At 38.6% G+C, this 24,627-nt stretch overlaps 2 protein-coding genes across 9 annotated transcripts in view; both read right to left on the reverse strand.

Annotated features, from left to right (window-relative positions):
- SUGT1 (SGT1 assembly cochaperone of MIS12 kinetochore complex) overlaps positions 1-13,068 on the reverse strand; it is a 38,488-nt gene extending 25,420 nt beyond the window's left edge. The window contains exons 1-7 of the mRNA XM_036088277.2: positions 12,606-13,068; positions 12,456-12,513; positions 5,216-5,306; positions 4,454-4,523; positions 3,748-3,818; positions 1,426-1,479; positions 1,021-1,037 (exon numbers count right to left, since the gene is read on the reverse strand). Coding sequence (XP_035944170.2) covers positions 1,021-1,037; positions 1,426-1,479; positions 3,748-3,818; positions 4,454-4,523; positions 5,216-5,306; positions 12,456-12,513; positions 12,606-12,643 — 399 coding nt within the window. The 5' untranslated portion in view covers positions 12,644-13,068. The remainder of the gene's footprint in view (positions 1-1,020; positions 1,038-1,425; positions 1,480-3,747; positions 3,819-4,453; positions 4,524-5,215; positions 5,307-12,455; positions 12,514-12,605) is intronic.
- A 9,348-nt stretch (positions 13,069-22,416) lies between these two features.
- Positions 22,417-24,627, reverse strand: part of ELF1 (E74 like ETS transcription factor 1) — a 102,797-nt gene continuing 100,586 nt past the window's right edge. For all 8 annotated transcript variants that reach the window (XM_078070293.1, XM_078070292.1, XM_078070291.1 and 5 more), the window contains one exon: positions 22,417-24,463. In XM_078070293.1, coding sequence (XP_077926419.1) covers positions 23,860-24,463 — 604 coding nt within the window. In that variant the 3' untranslated portion in view covers positions 22,417-23,859. The remainder of the gene's footprint in view (positions 24,464-24,627) is intronic.

Raw genomic sequence — 24,627 nt, forward strand, 5'->3', positions numbered from 1 at the left:
ATACACATATCTGACCTGATGCTCACAACCTGAAGGAGATTAGCTCTATTAGGCCCAGTTTACACATGAAAAAAGCCCAGAGAATAAAAGACTTTCTCAATGTCACAATGTAATTCTGGAAGACAGAAAATGTAAATCTTCCTTCAGACATGAAGAGACGCAAGTGGGTTAAGTAACCGCCAACAGAATTAAGACTACACACACATCTCCTGACTCGTCATTTTATTTACTGACTAAACTGCTGATTATCGCTGCTAAAAACCACTAGCCATAATGTAACTATGTGTGTTATATATAAACCTAAGTGGTTAGAAAAAAAAAATTAACTTTCAACTCCACCATAAATTTTAGTAACTGAAAAGACTTGGGGGGCGCCTGGGTGGCTCAGTCGTTAAGTGTCTGCCTTTGGCTCAGGTCATGATCTCAGGGTCCTGGGATCGAGCCCCGCATCGGGCTCCCTGCTCTGCGGGAAGCCTGCTTCTCCCTCTCCCACTCCCCCTGCTTGTGTTCCCTCTCTCGCTGTGTCTCTCTCTGTCAAATAAATAAAATCTTAAAAAAAAAAAATTTTTTTTTAAATAAAAATTAAAAAAAAGACTTGGAAATCTTCATATCCAAAACAATAAATGTGAAACTGAATTAGACAGATAAACATTTCCAAATTTTACTTAACTTTTGTGTTCTTAATACACCACAATAAACTCTGAAAGTGCTTTCTAGGCAGCAGCTGTTTATCCTACATGTGATGACTTTTCAGCAAAGAAAAGACAAAAAATAACCACCCTGACCATACTAAAATATGCCAAATCAACTTGATCACACATGAAACAAGCCCAATAATTTTCATGACTATAAACCTCTATATCTATTTCACCAAAAACGGTATTATTGCAGTTGCTAGAGGAAAAGTATTTACATGGAATTGCTTAAGATCTAAGTAAAAAAAGGTCATTCGGAGTCCTGTCTCAAATATATGGCAAAATTATAATTAAGTAAGAACATGAATAAAAATCTTGTACTTACCACCTCAGATTGTGATCCTATTAAAAACATAAAAAGAAAACATTTCCATTTAACAATACATTTACAGGCAGTCACATACATGACTTCTATAGCACAAACATACTGATTGATTACATAAGCCAATTTTCCATACATTTCAAATTTTAAAAAGTGGTTTAATTTTGCATCCTAGAGTCACTGTAGACTTTTAGTAATTTCTTACCGGTAACACAACTGCAAAACAAATCCATCCAAATCTCCCGTTCAACATAACAAAACCTTGGAAATCCCTATCTAAGGGAACATACACTATTTAAATTTATGATTTATAAAGTTATAAAGTTAAAAACGCATTTGTTTAAATCCAAAAATGTCAAAAATTTATTTCTTTGTAAAGTGAAAGACATGAGAAACCTATATACTTACCATTCTGGGCCTCTTGACACCTTTTAATCCAGACAGTGAAATCAGGATCTGTACCTAGAAAAAACAAACTCACTGTAACATCACTCACTCACCAGCACCATCTAACATATTCATTCAACAAATACTTACTGAATACCTACTATGTTCCAAACAGTGTTTTAGGCAATGGGGATTCAGCAGTAAATTAAACAAAAATACTTGTCCTAACAGGATTTATAGTAACCATAATGCTACAGCTATAAGTACACGAATACTTTTAACATTTAGACATTCATCCTGAAGAATTTTAATTAAAAAAAAAACATGGTTTTAGCCACAGTCAACCTTACTGGTTCCCAGATACAAATAATCTACACTTCCCCTCACTTCTCTCCTGTTGAAGGAGCTTCCTCTCACACAACAAAATCAGACCTGAATTAGATACCCAACACACTATCAGTTAGTGTGGGATAGAAGCCTGGTACCAGACAGCTAGACCAAGGTCTAGAAGCTTCTTCTGACCCCAGATTTGTTCTCTAATGCAGCTACCCACTTTTTCTATCTACTCTTCTCTCAGTAGCTTTTCCTGTTACCATGCCATTCCTACCAACACCAAAAAACACCTCTGTACTTTGCGCAGTTCTGTTTATCTCCAGATTCCACAGCAGCCAAGAGACTACAGATGGTGAACTATATATTTAGAGATAGCAATGTAAACATGTACATGAGCAAATTATTAATTTCTAAAGACTCAGGACAATGATAATCCAAACAGTACGGGGTCTAATCCAATATAATGTTAAAAATTATCAAAAGTGGGGGGTTTGGGTGACTCAGTCGTTAAGCGCCTGCCTTCAGCTCAGATCATGATCCCAGGGTTCTGGGATTGAGCCCTGCATCCAGCTCCCTGCTCAGTGGGAAACCTGTTTCTCCCTCTCCCACTCCCCCTGCTTGTGTTCCCTCTCTCACTGTGTCTCTGTCAAATAAATAAATAAAATCTTTAAAAAAAATTATTAAAAGTACTCTAAATAAAAGTTTGCAAACTCAAATTGCAGGCAAGATTATTCTGAAAAATAAAAATTTCTTAAAATGGAATTTTCTAGTACACTGATTTATAAATAAAATTCAAACTGTATAGGCCTTAATACCTAGGCACATATACACACACACTCATTCTAGTGGGGGTAATAATTATATCAAAATCCTAGATTTGAATATCAGTAAATAAAACCAAGCTTCCTACCATACCAAAGGAAAAAAAGGTAATATTCTGAGTTGTAAATTTTTACCCTGTTAATAAGGGAACCCTAACAGTTTAACATAAATTTTCCTTAGAATTAAAAGACAAATTTGTTTTTAAATTAAAATATCCTTAAAAGCAATTTTACCAAAAAACAGACACCTTCATTTGAGGCAGACTCTGAAATAATCCTGAGATAAAAATCAATGGCAGTAAGATATTAATAAATGAAACAATTTAGGTGATGAACTTTCTATTGCTCTAAAAGAAATAAGGAATAGGGCTTAGAAATCTACAACATGGAATGATTTATGTCTCTCCCGGGTTTTCAAGTATGTGTCAAGGTACAGGATAATTGGACTCTTTAGAATCTGCTAAAAGCGCAGATATGCTGGCTTGCTTACTAAATAGCCAAATTATTCATGTACCACTCACTACTCCTTCCTAATTTGTAGGTTCCAATTGCAAAGTTGGACCCACTGTCCTCTCTCAAGCAGGTATACAGCAGAAGAGCAAATATTCAAAGCAATACAAGAGTAAATTTTTAAAATATAAAAACATACTCATGCAATACTTTAGAGCAGGGATATCCCAACCTCAGCACTACTGCTATTTTGGACCAGCTACTTCTCTGTTGTGGGGGACAATTCTGTGCAATGTAGGATGTTTAGCAGTATCCCTGGCCTCTACTCACTAGGTATCCATAGCACATCCCCCATTCACCAGTCATGATAATCAAAAATCTCTTCAGACATTGCTAAATGTCCCCCAGGAAGCAATATCATCCCTACTTAGGAACCACTGCTTTAGAGAACTGTGATAAAACTCTATCATTAGAGGGTGCCTGGGTGGCTCAGTCGTTAGGCGTCAGACCTTCGGCTCAGGTCATGATCCCGGGGTCCTGGGATCGAGCCCCAGATTGGGCTCCCTGCTCAGCGGGAAGCCTGCTTCTCCCTCTCCCACTCCCCCTGCTTGTGTTCCCTCTCTCACTGTGCTTCTCTCTGTCAAATAAATAAATAAAATCTTTAAAAAAAAGATTGCTTTAAAAAAAAAAAACACAGAAATAATGGATTAGTTTATTAACATACAATTCCAATACTTACTATCTAATTTCTGTCCTCCTATAAAAGTTTCTAAAGCAGCAGCATAGTTTTTTTCATGGTATTCACATATCCTGCATGAGCATATTAAAAACAAATACCACACACACATGAGATCATGCAAAAAAGGATTTCTAAATTAAATATCCTAGTACTCTCTATTGGTAAAAAAATAATTTATTTTAAATATATGTTAATAAGCCCAGAGATTTTCTAATATACTGTAACATTAAATACAATTCTCATTAAAACCCAATTTTGGAACTCATTTCAAAAGGAATTTCTTGATTTAACTGTGTATACTTATACCAAAATATAGTTATGCTAAGAAACCAAAGAAGTTTCTTAAGAATAAAATTACACTTATCAACAGAAACAAGCTGGGATGTAACGTACACAGACACAGGGCTTTCACAGCATTAAATGTAGCCTGTCCAGCCTGGTTAAATACAATAAATTCCAAACAATGAACGAAAAAGGGATTTGAAATCCATCAGTTTCTTCTTTTCCTTGTAATTACTTCAACCATCACTATTTTAAAACACACTACAACAGAAGTATAAAATTATATTTAAAATTGAATCCTACCTCAGCTATAAAATGTATAAATACAGAATTTACTATTTACATAAAACTTAAAATTCATTCAACGAACTAAACACCTACTATCTATAGTCCAGACCCAATTAGAAGAGTAGTTATTGCATACCCTTTTCTCAGCATAGCAGTGGAATTATTTGGATTAAGTTCAAGAGATTTCTTTGCATCAGCAACAGCATCTACATACAAAAAAAAAAAAAAAAAAAAGAAAGAAAGAAAAGAAAAGGGGGAGGGTTTAGTCAGTAATTTATGGATCCTAACAAGTTACATACAAAATTTGAATCAGCCCTACATTTTTAAGCTTTCAAGTTGGTGCAATGGACAAATGCTTTTAAATTAGGAAAAACTAATCCAAGATATAATCCAAAAAAAATCACTCTCATACCTTATTAGCCTAATATTTAGCTTTCTTTTTAAAGCTATTCAGTCAATGTATAAAGCTTTGTCACAAAGTTCATCTAATTTTCTCATTAACATCATTTATGTAATTTGACTCAAGATATTTAGTTTTCCCTACCTAGATTCTCTACCCAGAATAATTTAAAAGTTACACAATATACAAAAATTACAAACAAGAGCATTTCATTTAAATAGTCTGTAAAACAATAAATGTGATGCTATTTTTTGTTAGTATATCCAATAACTACAAATGAAATCTATATAAATTCTCCACCCACTGAAGGAAGAAGAGACACCCAGAACATTTGTATGGGTGTTGCTCAACATATTTGTCATGTTTCAGCTACTTCACACCTTGCGTGAAAGACCAATTTAAAAATCTTCAAAGATAATATCTACTATATTTGATTCACTGTATCTTGGGTAAAATTTATAACTTATAAGAAATAATATATTTAGTAAGAAAAGTTACCACAGTAATTCCCAAGAAGAATGTGACAATAAGCTCTTTGACAATAATATTGAGCATCATCTGGTTTCTGTTCCAAAGCCTTAGTCAGCTCCTACAAATACAAACATGTTGAATGTCAATAAATGTTTTTAAAAGCAACTGAATTCTAATTAAACATGATTTTTAATCAAATAACCTATTATCATAAGCTATTTAGAGGAAAGATAACAGAATAAGCTTGGAGCTTTCCTTTGCAAGAGGATCAATATCACCCCTTCTCCAGTCTCTCCCCCAAAATTCACAATCTAATGTAGTATCTTAGCACAGTTCCTGGCCTATAGTAGAAACTCTAAATGGTAATTACTATCACCTCATTTATTCTGAAGAATTTATATACATTGACCATCAAAGATTTTCTCCCTCTAATTTGGAGAAGACTCGAAGATTTGAGATGCCTAGAAAATATGAAACCGTCCAATAAAAACAAACAAAAAACCTGGAAGTTGAATCTAGAGCTCAGGAAGGTTAACAGAATCAATAAAGACACAATGAAGCTTATCTGGCCCTCCCCCATCATCTGTCAATAGCAGACAACCCTAAGAAATTACCGCATTCCGTTGAAAGCCCAGATACAGTACCTCATAGATAGCTACCATCAATATGAGATTAAAACTTTGTCACCCTGCGCAGTCACAGTATGTAAGTGGTAGCTGGAACAGTAATGATGCAAGAAATGACAGCACGATCAGTGAGGCCAAGAATAAATGTAGGCAAATAGGAATGCTTTGATTCTCTACCTAGTGCTCACACATTCTAGGGATTTGGTAGTTTTCTTAAAAGGTAAAATGACTTCAGGGGCGCCTGGGTGGGTGGCTCAGATGGTTAAGCATCTGCCTTTGGCCCAGGGTCCTGGGATTGAGCCCCACACAGGGCTCCCTCCTAGGCGGGAAGCCTGCTTCTCCCTCTCCCTCTACTGTTCCCCTTGCTTGTGCTCTCTTGCTCTAATAAATAAAATCTTAAAAAAAAAAAAGTAAAATTACTTCAATAACAACACGTCACTGATTTTGCTCTTAGTAGCGTGATTCCCCCAAATCAAATTATACTATACCTGGTAATCATTTACCTAAAACGCAATATGCCTAAAATCCAAACCGCTTTTTACCTTCTTCACCTCTATCATCCTGATCCAAGCAATACTGAAAATCAGATCTTGTTTATGTCAATGGGCATAAAACTCTCCAACGTCTTTGCAGCTGACGTCTTTGCAGCTGACTCCAAGCAAAAGCCCAAGTTCTTCCAGTGACCTTCAAGGCCCTCCCTGATACAACCCTCTGCTAGCTCTCTGACCTCATCTCTTACTACTCTTCCTCTTGCTCCTCTACTCTAGCCACAATGGCCTCCTTGCTGTTCTTCAAACACCTTAGGACTCTGTACCTGCTGCTCCCTCTCACCAGAAAGCTCTTCCCCACATGTGCTCAGAAGATCCATCCCATCACCTTATAGTTAGTGACAAGACTGTCAAATCCAGGTCTGACTCCAAATCTGCTTTTTGAACACCAAACCACACTGCCTCTTGGTAACCTCTCTTTAATCCAAGTATCTTTCACATACCAATGACATTTGTATTAATATGTTTCCTAACACTTTGAAATTCCTAAGTTAAATGATACCATCTTGTACTTAAACTTTCAACAATTTTGAAAACCTCTGATAGCTTCTTACCTATCTACTCAAATACATCTTCAAACCAAATTTCTAGCCTCTCCTCAGCAAGAAAACAGGTATGAGTCAAAAAGCTACTATAAATTATACTAGGATCTGGTTCATCAATTTATAAGTATTTTTAAACATATATTATGTAACAAAGACAGGCCAGACACTGGGGGTACAAAGATAAATAAAATGGAATCAAGTAAAAACTGATTTTCAAACAACCAACTTACAAATGACCTTTAAAAACACAAACCAACTGTTGGTTAAGGAGAACCATTTATGTCACTCAGTTAAATAAACTAAGCAATTCACTTATTGGGCTATTATTTTGAAAAGTTACCAAAAAACAACACAAACTGAACACTATGACACACAAATATAAGTCATAAAACACAATAACCAGTTTATTTTGAATAAACAATATACAGTATAATAAAACCAGAAAAAGTGAAATTAAAACAATGATTTGGGTTGTATTAACAACATCAGACTTGTGGCATGTTTTGAGAGTTCTACTGTTTCTGTGACAACAGTTGCCCGATGCTAGAGCAAAGAAACTAGAGAGAGGTATCTCAAAGGCAAGGACTTCAGTGCCAACATTTGAATTAAAGGGGCAAAAGGCCATTATTTAATGCAGACTCACATAAAATGAGTTAGTTTATAGTCAAGCAACTTACAGTTCTCAAAAATAAAGAAACTCAATGAACTATGAAATATAATTACATTGAAATCTTTACCAAGATAATGGTGAAGGAAGTACCTTGATAATCCAAATCGGGGAAAAACTCCTTTTTAACGCACTGAAATTGTTTAAAACTTAGATCTCAGAAAATGAATTTCCAAATCTTTAAAGTTTTAGGTTTTTTAAAAATGCTAGTCAATAAGTTAACTTCTTGTTAAGGTTAAAAGCAAAAGCAAACTGCTCAGACTGATCTAACTGCTGAAGGCATGTAGCTCTGGGTATCTCAGTTTGATTCCACTTCACATTTTCTTCTAGCCACAGCTAATTCCCAATCACAGATAATAAACAAGAGTACCAACCGTTCTCCCTTCCTAAACTACCTAGCACTGCTAAAGCTTGTTTGGAGCGCAGCCACTCGTATACCCTTACCATGTAACCATGCAGAACAGGTAACACTGCATTTATGCTAACTCTCTCTGTTCTCAATGCTCTGAACAAAGCTATTAATGGTCAGCTACTTCAAAGTCAGCTATCAAACCTTTAATTATATTATACATCCCTAGACCTACCCCCTCCTCTAGAGGAAGACCTGATGCCTTGAACCCAGAGACTTGTCACTTCTCAACTATATAACCCTGAGCAAGTGAACCTCTTTGGTCTCAGCTTCCTTTTGAGTAAAATACAAATACCCACCTCAGTTGTTATAAGAATTATGGTAGGAGTCATTTCACATAACACATCTGAGTGCCTACCACATCGCAGGCACTACACGGAGAATGTGGTAAAAAAGACACACAAAACCCCTGCCACCTTGTTAGCTTACAATGGGGCTCAATTTAGATAGGGTGGTCCAAGAAAGTAAGTTTCTCTGAGGTGACATGTCAGCTGAAATCTCAAATGATGAGCATCTCCAAGCAAAATGAGATAGTACAAGAGAGTACATTTTAAGCAAAAGGAATTGCAAGTCCATAGGCCCTCCACAAGGACTGAGCTTGATACATTTCAAGTGACATTTAAAAAAAAAAAAAAAAAAAGACAGCACTGGGGCACCTGGGTAGCTTAGTTGGTCAGGCCTCTGCCTTCAGCTCAGGTCATGATCCTGGGGTCCTGGGATCAAGTCCTGGATCAGACTCTGCTCAGTGGGTAGTCTGCTTCTCCCTCTGCCCCTCATCCTGTTTGTGCTCGCACGTGCACCCTTCTGTCTCAAATAAATAAATAAAATCTTAAAAAAAAAAGTGTGGCTAGAACCTAGAGAGCAAAGAAGCTGCAAGATGCCTACCCTCAAGGGCCTCATCTTGTACCTTACATTACTTATCTTCATTATAGCCCTTTCAAATAGGTCCTACTTAGTCTCACTTCACAGATAGGAAATCTGATCCCCAGTGACATCAGGAATTTTCCTGAGGTTACAGAGTTATTATGAAACGACGGGACCCAAGCACTCTGATTCCAGAGCCTGAGGGTTTTTTTTTTGTTTTTTGTTTTTTGTTTTGAAGTAAACTCTACCCTCAACATGGGGCTCAAACTCACAATCCCAAGATCAAGAGTTTCATGTTCTACTGAATGAGCCAGCCAGGTACCCCCAGAGCCTATGCGCTTAACCACTATTCATACTGGGCCTCAAAAGATTCTCGTAATTCACACGTCTTCTCTACCTAGTGAAATGAGACATCCTCTGTAAGGTTTTTCTGACTACCCTGGTTAGCCTCTACTCTGCTGTGTTCTTAGTGTACTTCATACACCACTCCTTTAGAATATTTACCTTATATTTTAATAATCTGTTGACTTGTCTGTCTCTCCACTAGACTGCAAACTTCCTCAATGCAGTCTTTTCATCTTTAGATCCCTGGCTCTCAGTACAAAATTCACCACTAATATGTACTATTATATAATGAATGAATGAAAAATGTGCATCAGCTTGATACAAACATTTCCCCTTTAATCCTAACTGGATGGTCTTGTAACATTTTCAGTGATGTATCATCAAGTGTCCTCAATTTCAAAATGACTAGTTGACTCTTGAACAATGACATTGTGTTAGGGGCACTGACCCTCCCAGTCAAAAACCCAATCCAAGTGTAACTTTTGACTCCCCAGAAACTTAACAGCCTTCTATTGACCGGAAGCCTTACCGATAACATAAACAGTCAACTAGAACATATTTTGTATGCTATAGGTATAGGTACTATATACTATATTCTTACAATAAAGCTAGAGAAAAAAAATTAGGAATTCGTAAGAAAAACACATTTACAGTACTGCACATATTAGAAAATGTCCATATATAAGTGGGCCAATGCAGTTCAAACCCAGGTTGTTCAAGGGTCAACTGTGAGGTCACTTCAAGCTTTAAAAAGAACACTTTCTCGGGGAGCCTGGGGGGACCAGTCAGTTAAGTATCCAACTCTTGATTTTGGCTCAGATCATGATCCTGGGGGTCGTGGGATCTAGCCCCACATCAAGCTCCGTGCTGAGCATGGAGCCTGCTTAAGATTCTCCCTCTCCCCTCCGCTCTGTTTCTCTCAAATAAATAATTAATTAATTAAAAATGAAAAACACTGTCTCTTAACACAGCTGGTTCTTATCATGATCATTATCCCCACTCCCAGTTTCTGATTCAAGTAGGTGGTGGGTCCTGAGAATTTGCATTTCTAACAAGTTCTCAGGCGATGCTGCTGCAGCTGGTCTCAGGATGATACTTTTGAGAATTACTTTTCTACAGCACTAGACTAAGAGTCTGGACACTTGTGTCCTGAAGGTCCCATTCTGCCTCTAATTGGCTATATACACCTCTATGACAGATCATTTCGATTTCTTTGGGTCTCAGTTTTCTTCTGTAAAATGGAAGGGTAAGTACTACACCATATGAGCTGTAAGGGCTTCGAATAATCTCAGATGGAGTCCAACTATTTGCATTTCTAATAAATTCGCAGGTGGTGCTGATGCTGCTGGTTCAAAAGCCACACTTTAAGAATCAAGGTTTTAAAGCTAACCACATGCCTATTCTATGCAATTTCATTCCTAGGTATGTACACCCCTCAAAAAAGGAGTGCATGTGTTCACCAAAATACCCATACAAAAAAATTCACAGTGGCTTTATTCATACTAGCTAATAACTGGAGATAAGCCAAAGTCCATTGTTAGAACTGTGCTCTATTTTTATACAATGAAATACTATACATCAATGAAAAAATACCACTTCACACAACATGGACATATCTCACATGAGAGTACCAAACTCAACTGGGTAACTACTGCATTATTCTGTTTATAGGAAGTACAAGAACAAGCAGAACTGATGCTGACAGAGATACGAATGGGAGTTACCCGGAGGGTAAGCAGAATTATTGGCTGAGAAGCAGCATGAGGGAATTGTGAGGATGAAAGTGTTCTCTATCTTGATCTGGGGGCTATACATATATAAAACTACAACTTCAGTAGTTGCAGACTTAAGATTTATAATATAGCATACATCAAAGGGATGGAAAGGGACAACAAAATTCATTACAATAATTTCCTTTAAAAGCAACTCATATAAACTGGATTTCCAAAAGTGGCACTGGGGCTAAGAGGACCATAACAAATGTAGATTCTGAAATTAATAGCTGTCTAGATGACATAATGAATTGTGAAGAAAGATGCTCAATGCCTCCTGTAATACTATTCTAATACTGATCCCAGAAGCCTCATTAGGAAACATCATAGCACAAATGACCAACCAACCATTTTATTTGAGGGCCTTCATATCTAGATCCAAAAAAACATACTCCAACTTAAAAAGCCCTACAGGACCTAGCCCCTGGTTTCCTTCCCACCTCCTCATCACTTATTCCTCCATCATCCCACTCTAGTTAAATGGGCCTTTTTGCTGCTCCCTGTACAAGCCAACCTCATTCCTACCTCAGGATCTTTGCAATGGCTCTTTTCCTGCCCAGAATGTTCTTTCCACAGAGCTCACTCCCTCAGGTCTCTCCTCAAGTATCACTCCTTCAGAGAGACTCTACTACCCACGTGGCAAATTTCTTTTAAGGTCCTAGCTAGCAAAAAACTTCTCTTGCCTCAAATTGCTAACCTTACCTATATTACATTATAACAACCCAACAGGGTTTGGTTTCCTTCTTCCCTCCTGCTTCAAAGCAAAAAACCCCTGCTTAAATTTTGCAACCAACTGCATCATGTATCCTTAGCTTGGGCTCTCTTTATTATTTTAAATTATTTAATTCTTGCTCTTTTGACTTTTCTTTTTGGCTTTATAGTCTTTCACTTCACACAAAGGGCCTTGTAAGTCAGTTAAATACATAAACAAGACTTTACTCCATAGCAATCAGTGTCTTGCATAAAGCAACTGCAAATAGTTTTGATAAATGAATGAATGAATAATGAACAGTAACAGGACTTCTGGAAATATTCAAAGACATACGGGAAAAGGTTTTTGTTCAGTAGTCTGCACTTAGCACAACATCTGGTATGTAAGAATGGCAAAAACCGAGTTAATTAACAAACATCATCAAGCCTAGATTTCACTTTTTCTTCTAGTCACACATACTATTAAAAAAAAAAAAAATTCCTTCCGGGCCAACTATGAATGTCAACTACACCCCCCAGAATAGATCAAGTACTCCCAAGGAGCTAAGAGGATGCAGTAACGGTGCAGGAGTGGGAGGGGGCAAGAACAGGGGTTTGGAGTAACTGGGCCACTGTGGAACCAAGGAGAGACGGAAGCTGTCAGTATTAGGGCCGATACATCATAAAAACAGCAACGCCGGTCCCAGGAAGGCAGAGCTGGGAAGAGTCGGGGTCCGCCGGGACCCGTCGTGGCCGCGTTCCCCCAAGAAAAGTGGAGGAAGCTGAGATTGGTTCTCTCACCTCTAACGCCGCCTGGGGGTCCTCCTCGATCAGAGCATCTGAGAAGCTCCGGAAAAACCTGCCAGGGAAAACAACGACATGCTCACTAACCAAGTGGTGGGTAGGTGCGAGGGGGAGATAAAAATAAATAGCAAGAATGAAAACACGCACTTCTGGGCTGTTGCAGGTTCTGCTGCAGCTGCCGCCATCCCTAAAAATCGCTGTTGCTGTTAGAGCAGCTTCCTCCGAGGTTATGAGCTACACCGCCGCCGCCCAACGGGGAAACTTCTGGAGAAGCACCAACCGAGCTTCCGTCCTAAGTAGCCAACGAGCAGCCACGCAGCGTGTCGCGGGGCGGGGGAGGGGAGACGAAAAGCGTGCGCAGGGCCGGCTGGGACCGTGGAGGACTGAGTCTCCCGGCCGGCCCCAGTCCCGTGACCGGCACTCTCAGTCCCCGCCCCTCGCAGCCATGGTTACGGAGGCGTCGGCTATTCACGCTTGCCCTGTCTTCCACTACGCCTCCGCACCCCAATAGAACCTTCAGCGGTAGTAGCTCCAAAGCACTTTTGTAGCATACTGTTATTCCACAGGAACATGGGGCGTTTGGGAGAGTTTGGACGTCTATTAATAACAAGGCACGTCGGGCTCCATTTTCATCACCGTTCACCACAGTTCTCATCATGGCTACCGGAGGTAGCCAAGCCTTTCGAGACCCGTGACGTCATTCGCCTATACGTGTTCTTTTCCGGGAGCATAGTTTCGGCTTGCGCGTAGATCCCGTGATCTCTGCGCCGGGAATCCTAACGGACAAGGACTCGCCGGAAATCGTTCTGCTTTTGCAGATGCTAGAGTGAAGGAAGCCCTTTGGTTCCGGTGCGGTTGTACTAGTCCATTACCCACAACTCCGCAGCCCCAGGCCTTTTTCGTATTTGGCTTCTCCGATTGAGAAGAAAACCTGTTACATCCGAAGGCACCGAAGGGAGGAAGGTGGCCCGAGGTTGTGTCAGTACTGTTTTACTTTTCCAACGTAGTCGGTCCTATTCTCCCTCACCGCTCTTTGACATATGAAGACCAGATAGAAGCTTCCAGCAAGTTCCAAGGAGGAGGGAGTGGGAGTGAGTTTCTCAGTCAGTAGAGATTAACAAGTAAATGGACTTGAGTGTCTACTGCATCCAAAATCTAAACTACCTGGGATTCAAAGTTGTTAATATGCCCTCCAGAAATTTAAACTAATTGTTTTGCATGCTGAAGTGAAAGGGGAATGACCCTATATAAGGAATAAGGACGGATTCCTCAAAGGTGTGATACCTGAGCCTCAGCTTCAAAAGCTAAATTAGTGAATGAAGGAAATGAAAAACACAATTTGGATAGCCTAGGACGTGTATTAGAAAAACAATAATGTGAGTTCTAAAATTGGTGGAGCCAGAATTCAAGTTAGACGCTCACTGGAGAGGTAGGTGAAATGCCAGGTCATAAAGGGCTAGCCTGTGGTCTTCGGAGAAGCTTGGTTGTGATTCTCGTACCGGTGCTAGCCCATTACAGAATTTCTAATTTAAAAAGGCGGTAACAGTCAAATTTGCATTTTTGAAAGTATATTATTGTGTCTGTGCTATGGAACAATGATTAAAGGGAAAAGAGCAGTTGTTGGGAGACTGTGTTGGGAGAGTGTTACAAGCCAAAGTGACTCTTAAGTAGGTCAGTGATTGTAGGGATGGACAGAAGGTTAACAGAAATACGTGAGGTAAAACTCGCTGGGTTTGCTGATCTTTCATGTTCAGTGCTTTTTGTGTCCTATTAATAAGGCTTCATCAACTCCAAGGCCATGAAGATATTCTTTGTGTTTTCTTCTAGTTGCTTTATTAATTTAACTTTGACATCTAGGTCTAGGATTTATCTCAATTTTTTGTGAAAGAGATCGGTTCATTTCCCCCCATATGGATATCCAGTTGACCCAGCCCTATTTATTAAAAAGACTATCGTTTGTCATTTCCCCCATCATATTTTTCAGGCACCTTTGTTGTAAAGTGGATGACCATATATAGGTGGGCCTGTTTCCAGGTTCTCATTCCATTGGTCTGTTTGTCTAACCTTGTACCAGTACCACACTGTCATAATTAATGTAGCTTTATAATAAGTCTTGAAGTCCTAGAACTGTTCAAGGTTGCCTTAGCTATTCTAAGTCCTTTGTAATTTCCATTATTTTAGACATCTTATAAAATTTATTTCCATTAATTTATAAATTTTAGAATAAGCTTGTCAACTTAAAAAAAAAAACTCTGCTGGAATTTTATTTGGACTTTATTGGCTCTATGGATCTGTTTGGGGAAAACTGGCATCTTAATATTGAGTTCTCCAACCCATAAGTATCATTCATACACCTTCCATTTATTTAAATGGTCTTTAATTTCCTTCAGCAGTGTTTTGTAAATTGCAGTGTAGTGGTTTCACGTATCTTTCATTAGACTTATACTTGGGTATTTGGCTTTTTAGTACTATTTTAAATAACATTTAAAAAGTCTTATATTCTGCTTCTTTGTTGCTGATATATAGAAACAGTATTGATTTCTACATATTGACCTCATATTCAGCTTTCTTACCAAGTTCTCTTATTTCTAATACCTTGTAGTTTCTTTTAGAATTTCTATGATTACAATTTTGTCATCTGTTAATAAAGATGGTTTAATGTCGTGTGCAATGATTATACCTTTTATTTATTTTTCTTGGTCTTTTTCTGGCTAGTATGTCTCATTTAGTGTTGACTAGAATAGTGATAATGGGCTTCTTAGCTATAACATCAGAGGGGAGAGCATTCAATAGCAAAAGCTTTTTTTGCCTTTGTTGAAATGTTCATATCTATTTTTTCTTTAATATGTTAAGTCAGTTACTTTGGTTGATCTTCAAATGTTATTTAAATGGCCAATATGCATATGAAAAGAAGTTCTACATCAATAGCTATATTAGGGACATTAAAATCATGCTTCAGTCCTAAACACTCACCAGAATTGTTTAAAAGGAATTCCAATACCAAGCCTTGGCAAAGTGGAGCACCTATAACTTATGTATATCCCTAGTAGGAGTATAAATTGGTGGAATTACCTTAGAAAACTTTCTAAGATTTTTTTTTAAGTAATCTCTACAGCCAAGGTGGGGCTTGAACTTAAAACCCGAAGATCAAGAGTCACATGCTTCACTGACTGAGCCAGCCAGGCACCCCTAGAAAATTTTTTGACCGTATCTACTAAAGCTAGTCCCATATATACCCTATTATCCAATAATTCTACCATTGGGCATATCCCCAAGAGAAAAGAGTACTTATGTTTGTGTACAAGAATATTGATTACAGCATTATTCACAGTAGGAAAAACTGGAAATGTCCTTTGATAGGAGGAAAAAACTATAGAGCAATGATTTAAGAATGAACTACCAATACACACAACAGTATGTATGAACCTCACATACATAATGTTGAGTTAAAGAAGCCAGACAAGGTACATCCTGATTGGCTCCATTTATATGAAGATAAAAACTATTTTGAGGGATACCAGAAAGTGATCTAGTTGGGAAGAGCTGTGAGGGAAACTTCTTGGATGCAGGAAATGCCACACGTCTTGATTTAGGTGGCAGTTACATCAATATATTCAGATGCAAAATTTTATTGAGTTATACACATAAGATTTGTGCCTTTCATGCCTCAATAAATAGGGAAAGATTTAAAATCAACAATTTCAAATTTATGACATTTACAATTGCATCAAAAATATTAAATACTAAAAAATAAATCTGAGAAAGAATGTGCAAAAAGTATATATTGAGAATTATGAAAGTTTGCTGAGAGAAATTAAAGAACACTTAAACAAATGGTGAGGCATCTATGGAGACTCAATATTGTTAAAATGTCAGTTCTTCCAAAGTTGATCTATAGATTCAACATGATCCCAATCAAAACCCCAAAGGCTTTTTCTGTTTCAGAAGTTGACATACTGGGCGCCTGGGTGGCTCAGTTGGTTAAGCGACTGCCTTCGGCTCAGGTCATGATCCTGGAGTCCCGGGATCGAGTCCCACATCAGGCTCCCTGCTCAGCAGGGAGTCTGCTTCTCCCTCTGACCCTCCTCCCTCTCATGCTCTCTGTCTCTCATTCTCTCTCTCGCAAATAAATAAAATCTTAAAAAAAAAAAAAAAAAAGTTGACATACTGAGTCTGCAAATTCAAATGGAAATGCAGAGTTAGAATAGTCAAATCAACTTTGAAAAATAAATTTGGAGAGCTAACACTACCTAATTTCAGCACATCAACCTTGTGTACTGGCACAAAGATAGACAAATTGATAGAACAGAATAGAGTCCATAAATACACCTGTACATACATAGACAACTAATTTTCAACAAAGGTCCAAAGGTAATTCAGGGTAGATAGTTGAAAGGATACTTGGGGTGCCTGGGTGGCTCAGTCCATTAAGTGTCTGCCTTGGGCTTAGGTCATAATCCTGGGGTCCTGGGATGGAGCCCAGCGTCAGCCTCCCTGCACATTGGGGAGTCTGCTGCTCCCTCTCCCTCTGCTCCTCCCTCCACTCGTGCTTGCGTATGCGTGTGCTCTCTCTCTAATAAATAACTAAATCTTAAAAAAAATTAATTCAAAATGGATCATGGACCTAAATGTAAAACTTCAAAGTTTAAAATTTCTAGGGACGCCTCAGTGGCTCAGTCAGTTGAGCATCCAACTCTCGGTTTCTGCTCGGGTCATGGATCTTGGCGTTGTGAGCTCAAGCCCTGTGCCAGGCTCTGCACTCAGCAGGGAGTCTGCTTGTGATTCTCTCCCTCTTCCTCTGCCCCTACCCCACTCACGTGTGCGCTCTCTCTAAAATCCTAAAAAAAAAAAAAAAACTTTAAAACTCTAGAAGGAAGAAAATCTTAGTGACCTTGGATTAGGCAAAGATTTCTTAGATATGACACTAAAAGCATGTTCCTTAAGAGGAAATTGATAAATTGGACTTTACCAAAATTAAAAGGTTTCCGCACTTTAAAAATAGTTGGGAATCATATTGCTGATAAAGAGCTTGCATCCAGAATATATAAAGAGTTCTCAAAACCCAGTAATAAAAAAAAACAGAATTTTTAACAGGCAAAAAATTTTAACAATCATTTCATCAAAGAAGATATGTGGATGTCACATAAACACATCAAAAGATGTTCAGAATCAGTGTCCTTAGAGAGATGTAAATTAAACCACAATGAGATACCACAACACATTAAAATGGCTAAAATGTTAGGGGCACCTAGGTGGCTCAGTTGGTTAAGGGTCTGCTTTTGGCTGTGGTCATGATTCCAGGTTCCTGGGATCAAGCCCTACGTCGGGCTCCCTGCTCAGCGGGGAGTCTGCTTCTCTCTCTCCCCCTGCCCCTCCACCCCGCTCGTGCTCTCTCTCTCTCTCGTTCACTCTCTCTAAAATAAAATCTTTTTTTTAAAAATGGCTAAAATGTTAGGATGTAGAGCAACTGAAAAACTCATACTCTGCTGGTGGGAATGTAAAATGGCACAACCGTCATATGACCCAGACAGACCACTCCTAGGTATTACCAAAGAGATAAGAAAATGCATGTCCATATAAAGATTTGTACAGGCATATTCATAGCAGCTTTAATGGTAATAGCTGAAAATAGAAACAACCCAAATGTCCATCCACAGGTGAGTAGATAAACAAGCTGTAGTATATCTATGCAATGAAATATAAGTAATAAAAGGAATGATAAACTGGGGTGCCTGGGTGGCACGCTTGGTTGAGCGTCTGACTCTTGGTTTTGGCTCAGGTCATGATCTCAGGGTCCTGAGATTAAGCCCCACATCAGGCTCTGCACTCAGCATGGAGTCTGCTTGAGATTATCTCTCCCTCTCCCTCCGCCCCTCCCACTCAGGTTCTCTCTCTCTCTCAAATAAATCTTAAAAAAAAAAAAAGGAATGATAAATTGATGCACACCACAACATGGATAAATTTCAAAATAATTACACTAAGTAAAAGAAGCCAGACAAAAAATAGTATATACTCTATGATTCCATTTATAAAAATCCTAGAAAATGCAAACTAATATAATCTATAGTGACAGAAGGCAGATCAGTGGTCAACTAGGGGGTGGAATAGGCCAAGAAGAGCAAGGAGCAACAGCAAGAAGGGAGTAGTTACAAAGAGGCACAAGGTAACTTTTAGGGTAATGTTCACCAAACCTGGGAAGGTTCACTATTTGATTATTGTGATGATGAGTTTATACTCTTCAAACATGTGCAGTTTATTGTATGTCAATTACAGCTCCATAAAGCTATTTTTAAGGCAAGTTTGGCTCCATAGATAAGATTTGAGAGTCATCAGCATACAGATGGTAGTTAGCAACATGAGAAAACTAGTGTGAAAACGGGCAAGGAGAAAATGTAGTTAGTCAGGTATTTAATAAATATCTAGTATGTACAGTTATAAATATTACACTAGGACCTGAAAGTACTAAAATTACTACAAGTTTGGCTCTTATATAGTGTTGGAATCACACCTATCAGCCGGCAATTATTATTGTCGTGTTGTATGTGCCCAAATGGGAGAAATTAAAAGGCTCTATGACAGCAGTGGGAAGCTTCTAAGAGCTGAGAGAAAGCTCTCAAGAGGAAGTAATGTCTAAGCTGAGGTTCAAAGAACAGGTAGACGTTAGCCAAATAGAATGAGATAAACTGGGGGCACCTGGCTAGCTCAGTCGGAAGAGCATGTGACTCTTGATCTCGGGATCATGAATTTGAGCCCCACATTGGGTGTAGAGATTACTTAAAATAAATATTTTTTTTAAAAAAGAATGAGATAAACTGTGCAGAGTGACAGCAAATGCAGGGGTTTTGTTTTTTCCTAACTACGTCCCCTTCACCCACCCAACCACCAAATTGTGTAAATTCACGCTCCACAAAATCTGGATTTTCCTTCACAGAAGACAGGTCATTCTTTTGGGCAGCTCAGAATCTCAGACCCCTTATGTTTCCTTGAGTCTTAATGCCCACTGAGGCAGCCTCCTCTATAGAAGCTGAAAATGCCAAACTAGTTGAGAAGCTAAACTTTTGCTTTCTCAACATCCCTTGGAGTTCACGTCCTGGCTGGACACTTGACCTAGGCTCTGCCCGTCACAGAAATTGGTAGCTAGTTGACACAATGAATCAAGGAAGTACCCTGGTTAATTCTCTCTCGAGGCAGCAGCACTCCTATCAAGATCCAATTCCTAAGGCAGTAGAGACAGTAATACAAAGCTCGGTGTTCAGTCCTTGACAACAGTGTACAATTTCCCTGCTAGACTAGTTGTGCAGTTTGTTCCTAGCTATATGACTCAGATGGATCTCGATTCTCTAGTCCTTGTGTCTATTCTATGAGCTATGCAATATTCTTCTAATAGAACTTCTTTTATGCTAAAAACCAGAATTCATTTCTGTTGCTAATGACCAAGAACTCAAACTGACAGACAGTTTGGTATTTGGAAGTGGAATGATCCCCAACTGACCCTGGTTTGTGTAACTGGCCAGCTATGTCTAAGAGGCAGGATGGAAGGCACTGAGGACACAACTCTTCTAGATGGGAATATGGTGACCCTGGGACAGGGCATCAAACTTACACCATCAAGAAATGCATTCTAAAGCTGGGGAACCCTGGAAAAAATCTTTTTCTGAGCGCTCATACTAGATGTGGCTGAGGAGGACAAGAAACCAGGGAGCACAGCTGATCTGAAAAAGAGGTCTGCACATCATCCCAAACATCCTAGTCATGAAACTGGATCAAGTAACTGGATGAGACTTTGGCTGATCTCTTTGGGAATGAAGTTTTATGTAGGCATGAGCACTTTTGAAAGTGTATGTAAAGGAAGGAGGATGTGTATGGGTGATAGTAAACTGCATCATTCCTCCCTTATTTCTTGCTATGGAGCCCTAATTTTGTTTGGCTGTCCATCTCCCTAACACACAACTAAGTCATTTATGGTAATCCTACTTCCTTGGCCAGCAGTTTGTTTAGGAAGGGGTATATGACCAATCTAGCCAATAAGCTCTGAAGAGATGGCTGCTCAGGGTGTTCTGGGAAAGGTCTTCTTACTGATAAACAGAAACATAGAAGGAACTTGCAACTATGGCAGAAGCCATTCTAGAAAGTAACCAAAATCCTGAGGATGGGAAAGCAGAGAGGGAAGAAATCTGGTTGCTCACTATCACCCCTGAGTTCCTGAATTAACTAACCTGGAAACCTAACTCCAGACTTCTTGTTTTGTACTATTTAATGATTTTGAATTGGGCTTTTGTCTGTTTCATGCAACTGAAAGCAACCCAATCTTTACTGACAGTTACGATTTGGAGAGTAAAATTTGAAGAGAAGGCTGGTGGGACCAAGAAGGGGTAAGACCATGCAGGACATCAACTCTGTCTGAGGACGGTAAGGAAGGGCTCGACACTGAAGGGTTTGACATAATTAAACTGGCACTCCTGTTGCATTGGGGAGAACAGACTGGAGGGGCACAAGATGAGGACAATGAAAAGAACAGAGATCAGGGCGCCTGGGTGGCTCCGTCGTTAAGTGTCTGCCTTCGGTTCAGGTCATGATCCCAGGGTCCTGGGATCGAGTCCCCTATCGGGCTCCCTGCTCAGTGGGAAGCCTGCTTCTCCCTCTCCCACTCCCCCTGCTTGTGTTCCCTCTCTAGCTGTGTGTCTCTGTCAAATAAATAAATAAAATCTTTAAAAAAAAAAAAAAAAGAAAGGAAAAGAAAAAAAAGAACAGTGATCATTGGATAAAACGTGGGGAACTCCAACCTTTGCAAAAGTCTTTGGAGCAATACTAAGAAATTATTATAACGGCCAGAGGAGAATAGGAACAAGCTGGGCACAAAAGTGAAAGCAAGAGAGAATTTAAGAGTGAGTTATAAAAGGTTAAATACTAGAAAGGTCAAGGAAGATAAGGAAGGATAGAAATTTGGCAATATGGAAATTAATTACTAGTTAGTGACCTTTGCAACAGTAATTTCAGGGTAATAGTGAGAGCAAATGCAATACTACAGAGGGTTAAAGAATGAATGGAAAATGAGGAAAGCATCAGGTTTTTAGGTTAAGGACCGTGACAGTAACATCACAGATCCTTCCTTAATAAATACACGTTGAATCAATGATTTGATGTGCAAGGCCAGGTACCGAATGAGCGCTATGCTCCTGTTCAGTTCAGTACAATCAGATTATGTTAGGGGATGCATGGCTAGAGAGAATTCTGGAGGAGAAAGAACTTTTCCATGACCCTCTTAGGGTCCTTCGCTGAGCCTAAAAATCAAACTGACAAAGATTAAAGGAGGAAAGCATATTTATTTTAATATGTTTTACATGACATGGGAGATTTCATATGGAAATAAAGACTCAAAGAAATGCTTAAGCCTAAGTGTTTTTATACTAGGTTTGACAGAGTGGAAAGTCATGAAAAATGACAGGAAAAAAGGGTATGAGTGAAGGGTAGCGAACGGGGAAATTTAGCAAGGCCTATTCATTCAGATTCTTCTTTGCTTCCCTCTGACTTCAGAGACAGAAATGCTCCTTCTAAAATCATGTTTTGGAAGAGTATTAACTGACATGAGAAAATGAGTAAGTGTACAGGGGTATCACACTGAGATTTTAATTTTCTCCTATTTTTGTTTCCATGTTTTCCAAGTTTAACAATTAACAGATCTATTTTCTAATTAGAAACCTTGGTTTTTAAAGTATGTTGGATATCATTGCTGAGAAAATTTTATGGTTTTCTAATTTTCAGAGCTTACGGTGATCCATTGTGTGCTGTCTGGAAGCCACCGTTTGGCACAGCAGCAAGGAAAAATGAGAGGATGACAAGTCTGCAATTATAACCTGACCAGTGGAGCTTGTTACATGAACATTTAGTAACACTGTAAATACTAGCAACATTTTCTGTATATTTGTTCTTAAGAGACATTTGCTTGAAAACACAAACATTGAGGATTTTTACATGATTTATTTAATAATAAACCAATTAAAGATACAAAAACGTTTAGAGGATTCCAAAATTTAAATTTTTGTTTAAATACAAATTCACTCTGTAATATGAAAACATATAACATCAGACCTCTAAACATAATGATTTTTTTCATCTACAAAAATTTCTCCTTTGCTGTGCTAGAAAATTTGCAGAAAACAATTTTTCTTGTGAAATTAAATGTACATTATTTACAGTTGAAAAAGTAATCTAAAAGCTATTTCATTTCAGAGACTTAGATATATATGTATATTATCTTTGTATGCAACCCCCCCACTCCCAATAAAAAATGATCCAAAATATAAAGCAATTATGCTTTTATAGAAACTGACTACTCAGCCAGATTAGCCCAAGGCTTGGTTGCTTTCTGGGCCCTTAAGAAAGAGCTCTGACTCTTTCAGAATGGCAGTATATCGTTTAGCAGTCGGCAACGTAAGTTTACTAATGGACCACGGTGCACAGTGGCCTGAAGAGTTAATGAACAAAGTATTTAGGAAGAATTCAGATTCAGAGCAGATCTTACAGGTAACAGAAGAATGAATTTTGTAGGGCCACTTATTTTTCTGTAATATGTTAGCTATATTTACATTAAGAAATATGTGATAATGTTTTAGTTGATTTAACTTTAAAATACAGGAGCTAGAAACTTCAAATTTAGAACCAGAAAGCAAACTGGAGATCATCAAGTCTAATCCAATGCATCCCCCCCTTCCTTTTTTGAGAGAACTGAGGCCCAAAAAGATCCAGTGGCTTTGCCCAGTTATACAACCAAGCCAGCAGGAGAGCCACTCGTAGGCTGATGCTTTTGTACTCTCCTGCTTCTGAAGTAACGTTCAGCCATATCATGGACATTTTCCAATTTTTCATGTTATTTTTTACATATTCATAGTTCCTTATACAGTGCAATCAACTGAAGTCAATCTAAGTGAAATCATAATTTTAACAAAGTAGAAAATAGGTGTCTTGCATCTGGAAGAGTCAAGACTTTCACTTACACAAATGGAATGAAAATAGTTCCTACATAAATTTCCTGTTGCCTTATATTGACGTACTGTATTTACAAAAGAATCAGAAAAGCTAATACCATGTAAAATTAAAAAAGAAACGTTAAAAATGCTTATGATATAGCAACTGAAAAAAAATCGGAAAAGAAGGTCTTCATAGTATAAAATGCCTGTTCCTTCACAATTGAATTCTGAAACATTTGGAGAACAAAGAGAAGCACTTGGGTTCCCTCCCTCATCCAACAAAGTCAACATTAACTCTAAATTAATATTTTTAACAATTAACTACAAAATTAGGAACATTTGTAGAATTTCTCTGAGAATCAGTCAGATAGTCTGCAGACAACTGACAAGGTTCAATTAAAAAACAATCATCCATAATTCCTTTGGTATATTAATTAAAAAGAGTTGGGTTCCAGCAATTCATTTTGTTTCATAGCTACCTGAGAGACAAATCCGTTGGAATTGGATACCACCATCACATAAGGCTGCGGCTGCGGCTCAGTTTTCTCACTGTCTTCTTTCCAATTATCTTCAGCTTCCTTTTTCACCGCTTCCTGCGTAAGAGTTTTTGTTTCTTGAGCTTTGATAACTGAAGTGATGACAGTGCCAGGTGGGTGAGCAACGAGTTGTGAACTTCGAGGAGAAAAGGTCACCACGGGGGTCGCAGCACTGAAGGACGGAGATGAAGCCACGGTGACCGTGCCATTGCTGATGGACTGCACATTGCTGGTAAGGACCTGCTGCACATGTGCAGGGCTCAGGACAATGGAAGGAGGGGAGCCCGGCTTTTGGGACTGCAGCATGACGTTTTCTTTCAGTACTGTCATGGGCTGTGATGACGGAATGGCTTGTAAAATAAATTTCTGAGACCCCGCACCTGAAGATGGATCCGTGCTGGCTATCACTGTTGTGATTGGCACAGTCTGGAGTGTTACTGTATGCAAATGCTGATTCCCAGGAGACACAACCACTGGAACTTGGGCAGGAGCCTGTATAGTCCTATTGAGATGATGAAATAACAGAAAATCAGCATATTCTAGAATTATTTGAAACTTTAACATTTGACAAGTCGTTCTGACAAAATAGAGGAGTCATACATTTGAAATGCTGCTTCCCATATCTTCGACACAGCAAAAACATCAAACCAGACCCTGTCTCATAGG

The sequence above is a fragment of the Halichoerus grypus genome, chromosome 4 (genome assembly GCF_964656455.1).
Source record: "Halichoerus grypus chromosome 4, mHalGry1.hap1.1, whole genome shotgun sequence".
NCBI lineage: Eukaryota > Metazoa > Chordata > Mammalia > Carnivora > Phocidae > Halichoerus > Halichoerus grypus.